We start from the raw sequence: 8,330 nt of genomic DNA on the forward strand, positions 1-8,330 counted from the left end.
AAACACACTAGTAAAGAGCCGGCGCTTTAAGCGTGGCCAATCCAATCCGAACGCGATTGGTGCATACTTAGTGCAGTAACACTGTGCAATGTGCAAATCGTGTACCTTGCTTCACTGGGTCTAAGCGGCTACGAGGAATAGTGTAACACAGTATGTCGTGGAATCATTCCAAATAATTTAATTTCAGGCAGCTGCACAACACATGTACACGTACTGTGACAATGAGGTCTATGATAAAGCAGTTGGTGACAAAATAATTCAGGTGTCATCACCTACACCTACATGTGTTGTACTGTATGTTGAACTGAGAGATCATAATAATTATATTATCATAAGAATCTGATCAAGCAGGGTCAAACCTGTCAAAGTCACGAAATAGAACGATGAATGGCATCCAAACTTAGAAGAGAAAATTGAGAGAGAGAGAGAGGCTCGACCAAGAGCACACTGTCATATGACGTGGTCGAATAAGCAACATTTCTGAACGCCATCACTGCACTTTATCGCCATCTCATCCTCTCTCTGCTGCCCCGTCAGCAGACAGTGACGTCTCCTCGGTCACGGAATCACTGCTATTGTCACTGAGAGCAGCCTCTTTCACAGGACAACTCCACTCACTAGCACTAGTACCACTGGCTGGACTCTCAATCAAGCCACTGGTACTCTGGGAACTCTCACAGCTACCAATGTACTCCACGGAAACAGGCACAACACTGCAAGTAGTGCTCGCCACCTGGCGAAGGTGAAATGATGTTCTTTTGTCTAGACGTAACGACAGGCTAGATGTCCGTGGGCGCATACTGGACACGTAGGAGTTCCGTGCGCTACCACCACCATGCTGGTTATCCGTGGCATAGAGCTCCACCAGCAGGTGATAGATGCGCGGTGCAAACACACAAAGCCAGTTCATGTAGAACATAGAGAGCAGAGAGGCAACAAACACCACATTCAGGACGTACTCGGCGCTGTCAATGAATGAAATGATGATTAGACTGGACGTGGCTGTCAAAGAGCCAAACGTCGATATGAATATATGGTAGGACTCGTTGTACTCCTCAGGTACGTTACGTGATTTGAATGCCATGACGAATAGAATCAGCATTAGCAGGCACAGGTACGTGGCAATTACGTAATCTCCGACAAAGCCCACAAGGTTGCTACGATAGCGGCAGAACTCATACCACGTCTCCTGGTCCTTGACGTAGTGATGCACAACAGGCCGGTCCAGGAGAGTGAAAACAAGTCCAATTACAAAGCAGAGCAGTGTCAAAGTAGATATTACGGCCACGTGGAACCGCACTGACGCGTACACACCAAGGTCTCTGCCATGGCGAAAGGACCTCTTCGAGAATATCCGCTTTATGCGTGATACCTTGCAGAGCATAGAGGCCATAATGAATATGAACCATGGTGATCCAAACACACGAAGGGCATAGCAACTCGTGGCACTTGGGTTGAAGAATCCAAACAGCATGCAAAGCAATGCTAAGATGAAGCCGCACAAGATGAACAGGGACAGGTGCAGGTCTGACGTCTTCACAACGCTCTGGGAGCGATTGGTCCAGAACAGAACAATGGTCAGAAGGCACAGAGCTACGCCAACACACACGGCACACACGGAAACAATGCCGTACACCGACGAGAAATTGAACACGATTGCAGAAGGCACAACACACCGTGTGCGATTCCCGTTCGGAACGGTCAAGTTTGAGGACGACATGATACACGGCTCGCAGGTATCGCTGTTTACAGCACTCACAGAATGAGCAGGACAGCTCACACAAGTCCAGCATACCTTGTTACAAGGTATGACAAAACTGGTACTGTGTTGTCTTCTACTGCCAGCGGGACACACAGAGGAGCAGCGAGACACCGGCAAGGCAAACTGACCCAGGGTAGTGTTCGGAAACCCAAGCCTTGGATAAACTTGGCTGGTACCTTGCCAGTAGCCGACAGGCTGGAACACATCCCCGTTCTCATCCAACTGGTTGATGTGGATGAGGTGGTATATTGGCCACGTGCTGCCGTTCTCAGTGAAAACTCTACACAACGGCCTATGGTCATCGTCCAGATGGTGCATGCCATCGGGTAGAAGGTCGGCCACCTCCGGTTCACACGGCACCTCCTGATGCTGGACTCTGGCGAGAACATCCAGCGGGTCGGTGACGTTCACACTTTCCAGGACAGTGTTGACAAGAAGGAACAGCGGGCGCAGGTGAAAGGAGGTATTGGGACCGGGCCAACTGCACGCTTTACCAACTGTGCCGCTGTCATGCTGCTTGCGATCACCTGAGCCAAATGTGTCTGAGGTGTACAAGCTACAGTTTGCCAGCCTCTCCACGTAAGCCTGTAGCCAGGGCAGGCGTTTGCTAAAGAGAGAAACTTGCTGACCCAGTGTCTCCAGAACGTGCTGGTTGATGGCAGAATCATGGCCCATCGTGTACGGGAAGAAGCCTAGAACATGTGGTACTCGCACCGGCGCCGTGCCTTTCTGCTCCTGGGTCAGGCTCGTTGAGGTGTTCATCACACACACGGGGTTCGGCGTGAGGTCGTGCAAGTTGATTCTCGTGACCCAGTCCTCACCCGCAATGATCGTGTAATCGCGCGAGATGTTTGCAGCAAGGAGACACGACAGAAACTGCCTCGCATCGTCCTCCAGAGCAAAGAGAACCACGGCATTCATCTCCTCGTCGCCCGCAATGGCGCTCACAATATTCAAGATGTGTTGGATGGCCACATCGTCCGTGCCGGCTGAGAACGACTCCTCCAGACCAATGCAGACGTTGCGTGAAGTTGCCTCGCTCCGCAGGCCGTCCACCCCACCTAGACCGTACGGATCACCAGATCCCACAAGTCCTATGTAGGTCCACTGCAAGTGCACAAGCAGATCCACGATTGCCCGGGTCTGATACAGATCCGAGGGCACGGTGCGCAGCAGATACGGGAAACGGTTCCTGTCCTCAAACGTGTTACTGGTAGCGCGATGTGAAAGATGAGTGATCCGCTGTGCAGACAGCTGGGGTGAAGTTGCAATGACTTCGGCACTCAGAGAAGGTCCGATCGTTATCCAGGGGCGAACAACACCAAACTCTTGTGCAGCTTCCGATGTGTACTGGACTTGCCGGGCAACATCACTGATTTGATACGATGTAGCAAGAGCTGATGTACATGTGTCACGGATCTCCAAACCAACCCGTTCCTGAGACAAGTGCAATTCATCAGCGTAGCTAAGATTGGCAGCAGTCAAGATGATCACTAAAGCTTCTTGTGCAGCAGTCAGTCCTAGGGGTTCGGAGCAATGAGTTCCAGTCGGTGCAAGGCGCCGATGGTTACGTACCAAAGCCAGAACTGTGGGCGGTAGCTGCTTCTCCATCCCATTGCCGGTCGACACATTTCGGACGGGAGGAATTAGTTGCGGCCATGTCGCGTCTACACGAAACGCGGACGGTGCCGATCCTGGAGGACATATCAGTGCAGGGTTTTCTTGACTAAATGTAACGTTAGGGCCTAGTTCTACTGCGGGCCGGTGGCTGAAGCACATCGCCGTGCTGTCTTGCCTGGGACATAGTGCTCTGGCACAAGTAAAACCATTGAATGCAAGAATCCAGAGCAAAAGCAGAAGTGCGTTCAAGTCGTTGGCCGGGGCAGTCCAGCGAACGCCAACGACGTTGGTGATAAGAGAAGCCATCGGCCGGATGGCCTCGTCATGGTCCGGGAAAGCAGAGACGACGCAAGCGCTGGGCGCTAGGAACAACTGCTTGGATTTAGAAATTAGTTTACGATGAAAGAATTGCTGTCATTACAATCATGTATCACGATTTAGATTATGACATGAAATCTAGGGGAACATCGCGGTTCTGGACGGGTCTGTGACAGGTGGACTTGCAGGGCGACTCACTCAGACTCACTCAGACGCTCACTGACCTGCTGTCGTGCTGACTGGCACCGTGGTCAGTGAGTCAGTGACCTATGTGTGTAGCCTGTACAGCCTGTACCATGCATGGTGTACTGCTGTGGTCATACCAATGCCGCAATGGTACTTGGTAGATCTACCATGGACCATAGCCTCGCATAGGTGTACTCGCAGTGAACAAGGTAACAACAGTAGTCTTGAATGACACCACTTACAAGGATAAAAGTTACAGTGCAGTGTAGTTATGCTCACCTACACTACACTACATAATACAGTGCTGCTCAATGCAATCCGATCCGGCGAGTGAATGCCACGCCAGGCACTGTGCAGCCCTCGTCCCAGACCTGGGAGCCCCGGAATGTGAACTGGCCCAGGGCGCAAACCTGGTTCACACGATTGGATTTCATTGTCATTATTGAGCAACATTGTAGATCTACCATGTGTACGGGTAGATCTACTGATGGTCTGTCCCGAGTCGGAGCGGCCGCAGTTGGGCCGGTAAACTGGTACAGTCAACTTCGCTAATAACGTCTGCGGATATAACGACAATTCACGAATACTGACAGAATTTCCATGCCCAGATCAAAGTCCCATCTAACTGTAATACATAATAAATAATATATTATTAATAATGAAACGTCGGGTATAAGGACACTTTTCTGATGCCCCGCCGAGTGTCGTTATACGCAAAGTTGACTGTACATGTATTTCATTGTAGAGCATTCAAGTCAGTCTCATGTCAACAGACATACCTGTATTGGCGTTAGAATGTATGCAAAGTTGGATAGGAAAAACACGGCAACCCATGGCGTACACTCATATCTCGCTTATCCGGGCGATCTGGGACTGGGCACTGCCCATAGATTTGAAATCTCCGTCGTAACTCCGAATCACATACGTTTCATTCGGGAAGGGTGAGAGGGGCATACGACTCACTATTCCCACAACGATTGGCGAAAAGTAGTAGTATTGCCACTAAAACTCACCCACGGGGGGGGGGGGGGGGTGACAGGGTGCCCAGTAGACCATGAGACAAGACCATGGTGCCCGTAACTCCAAGGTCCAGACAAGGGAGATATGATGAATCCTTAGCTACGTGCTGAGCTCTAATTCATTATCCAATAAAATCGCAGTGCATCCACGTCAGGGTGGCAACATGATACATGATACACGTACCGCATTCGTCAGCTTTCATATTTTTTTAAATGTTCCATTGATGTGTACCACCTCAGTTCCGTATCCTCATACTACTTGTAAGCACAGCAATATACTGTCACATATAATTCTACTTCGAAGTAGTTTGAGCACTCTCTGTAAAGAATGCTCAGCTACGTGCTGGGCTCTCATAATTTACGACTGTGGTGTGCTGTTGAAAATGGAGTTTCAGGGTAAGTTGCAAAGTACATGATTCGTTACCGGTATCCACAGAGGGCATGCACGGTCAACACGGAGCATGATAGGGCATTGCAAAGTGCAGATACTAGTACAACATACTACTTGGTGCATGTTTCTGTGCACTTATCGTAGCTGCTGGCTGGCTACAGTGGTGAGGCTGTGATTCTGAACTTACTTGATGGTCTGACCCCGTCAGTATAGCAACCCCTGCGCTGTGCGGCCACACCCCTACACTACATGTGGGCTGTGCAGCGAGCATGGCTCTGATGACAGCATCCATGAGGTCGAACATTGGTTGAAAACACTGAACATTCGGCTGCATAGCTCGGTGCACAGCACACAGAAAGTCCTGACAGTCTACACGCTGTGCAGTATGTAGTCTCGCGGTGTTTACTTGTAGCTAGCTAAGCTTAGCACCCTGTAGTGCAACAGTTCAACCTTACCAAAGATCTTTTTTGGAGCTTTCACCTTTACCAAGGATATGTCTGAGTCTTGCCGTGGCCTGGATGCCTGGATACCGTGGTTATGTCTACTTCTATATGTCTGACTTGGGATACACTTGTGCCACAGCACCATACAAAGACCACGCGTATCGCTAACCATCCATCCTATTCAGGCATCCAGCATAGTTTGGCCATTCTGACATGTGACCACTTTCACTCCATGAGCAAACCTAATCATCCAGTGATCGGAAGGCGGTGCACAACCGCAAGCACGGAGATCTTATTATCACTCCGGTTTTGACAACTTAAGAGTATCATCACACTATCATGAAACATTGAATCCATTTCAGGCCTGATAAAGCAATTACAAATTTGTCGGCCTTTTTTCCAACCCAGGGCAAGCCTAAACACCTACTCTTATACGTTGTTAACCAGATAAAACGCACCCCATGTGTACCACAAGTACTTCAAGTAGTTTCCGTTGGGATACAGACCACTGATAAATAGAGACACCGACACATTGGTGTTGATAATAGACCCTACCCTTACATCTCAGCAGTCATTACTGCACTCTTGGGGGAGAATGATGTAATGAAAACAGGAAAAAAATGCATCGAGGTGAGTTCTCTTTCAGTACGCGCATGATACTCAGGCAACGGCACATGCATGCACAGTTGTACGAACATTTGCATGACACTGTTCTACAGCTAAACGGCTCAAGATGATGTCATGAGAGGTCTCATGCAAACCATCAGCACAACCATCATTATTACCACATCATGTACTGAATTTAAGGGTGCGTTCTAAAATCCTCTCGGAAAAGTTCGAGGTTCTCCGAAAAGTTGAAGAACTGTTCCTACATTCTCTCTGAAGTTTAGGAACCTCTCCAAAGCTCTCCAAGCTCTCCGAGCGACAAAGGTGGTTAAAACTTGGAACTACTGTTGAACCGTCCCCTTGGAAAATCGCGATTCCGTGGCCGCGACAAATTCCGCGATTTTCATGAGTTTCCGCGAATCTAGTATTTCCGCGGAAAACGTGCAATTTTCTTCATTTTGCCTCAATTTTCAGTGCATCCGTGAGCCCATGTCATGGCCCACACTGTACAGACTTTCATGCATGGTGTGTTCTGTGCGCTAAGCTATGTGTACTTGGTGTATGCGGAGCGTGTGGCTGTGAACTTTTGTTCCCAGGGCCACATTTTGACATCGCACTGTTCTTCGCGCTTCGAAATTTCTTGCTAGATACTCCGTTCACATTTTGTGGTCCATAACTATAGCTGCAAGATACTGCAGTTTCCGCAAATTTACTATATCTAGCCCACATTTTTCACTCTTTTCGCCCACAATTTCTTGCGCAAATTCCTGAGTTTTTCACCGCGATTTTCCAGGGGGACAGGCTGAAAGCCACGTGTTGTTCTCCCCTATATGTTGATCATGAGTGTACACCATTGGTAGGGATGTCAGCGAACGCACTGCGCAGGCCTCTGCGCATGCATTGCGTCATCGATTTTGTCACCATTCCCTTTTCGCATACGCACAGTGCGTACAGTAAGATCGGGCGCCGAAGAACACCTCGCCGAAGAACACCCAGGCTGGAAAACCGCCAAAATTTAAGAACAGTCCAGGCTAGAATTATCAGATTTAAGAACACTTTTAAAATTTGGAACATTGTACATGTATTGGAGGTGAGTACATGTCATGTACACGTGTAAACAGTAACTGCTACATGTACCATAATTATGTACAGTCATTCCCATTTACGACACCCACTAGTTTACTACATTGCACTACATGTACATGACAAACGTCATGACGTCACTCGACTCGCCGCGCGCTTGTGAATAAGAACGGTCTGGCTAGAATCAAAAATTTAAGAACTTTCCTAGGCTGCGCTCGAGCCCCTGCGTTCTTCGGCGCCCGATCTTACTGTACTACATTCGTATCACTCAAGATCGCGGCCACTTTGGCGCTTTGAATGCGTAAAAGATCTCCAAATTCTACAAGACCCGTTCCTAAATTATCCCAGTTTCTTCGACTTCCAGGAGAAATTTCTCCAAGAAACTAGAGAAAAAAAGAAAGCAGTGTTCAAAGCACCCTAAAATTTCAACAAATCAGTTTAAAAAAGCCAGCTTGGGGACCAGGGTACCCTTTCAAATTTTCACAAAAAAATAGTTTGAGAAATGAATGATGGACAAAATGCATGATGTCATGAAGAACAACCAACCTTGTTTTTCAGATTTTCCTGCTGAGCAGCTGGTAAAGAAGCTGAAAACCACCAAAATCCACAGCGCGATCATCTTGTCAAAAATCGCCATCGCCAACCACCTCTCTTAGTATCTATTCTTCACTAAAAGCAGTCGATTGTCGACAACATTCTTGCAACACCATCAAAAATACAAAAAAAAAAAATACTGCGTTCATCACATCATGCCACTTTTCATGTGAAATGCATGGCGACAGTATATACGTACGTACACATGGTACATGTCACAAGGTACAACAACAACAAAAAAACAGAAACAAAATTTTAAAAAAAGCTTGACTTCATCATCATGCACATGATCATGGTCATCCCATGCG

General features: G+C 48.2%; 2 protein-coding genes across 2 annotated transcripts in view; both read right to left on the bottom strand.

Annotated features, from left to right (window-relative positions):
- The window catches only part of LOC135815634 (O-glucosyltransferase rumi homolog), a 34,173-nt gene extending 26,025 nt beyond the window's left edge, over positions 1 to 8,148 (bottom strand). Inside the window, exon 1 of the mRNA XM_065328953.1 lies at positions 7,975 to 8,148. Coding sequence (XP_065185025.1) covers positions 7,975 to 8,065 — 91 coding nt within the window. The 5' untranslated portion in view covers positions 8,066 to 8,148. The remainder of the gene's footprint in view (positions 1 to 7,974) is intronic.
- On the bottom strand, positions 186 to 3,774 carry LOC135815633 (metabotropic glutamate receptor-like). Its single transcript, XM_065328952.1, has one exon. It carries the CDS (start codon positions 3,686 to 3,688, stop codon positions 512 to 514), a length of 3,177 nt encoding a protein of 1,058 aa, XP_065185024.1. The 5' UTR covers positions 3,689 to 3,774; the 3' UTR covers positions 186 to 511.
- Positions 8,149 to 8,330: the final 182 nt, after the last annotated feature.

This window comes from Sycon ciliatum, chromosome 4, assembly GCF_964019385.1.
Source record: "Sycon ciliatum chromosome 4, ocSycCili1.1, whole genome shotgun sequence".
Lineage (NCBI taxonomy): Eukaryota > Metazoa > Porifera > Calcarea > Leucosolenida > Sycettidae > Sycon > Sycon ciliatum.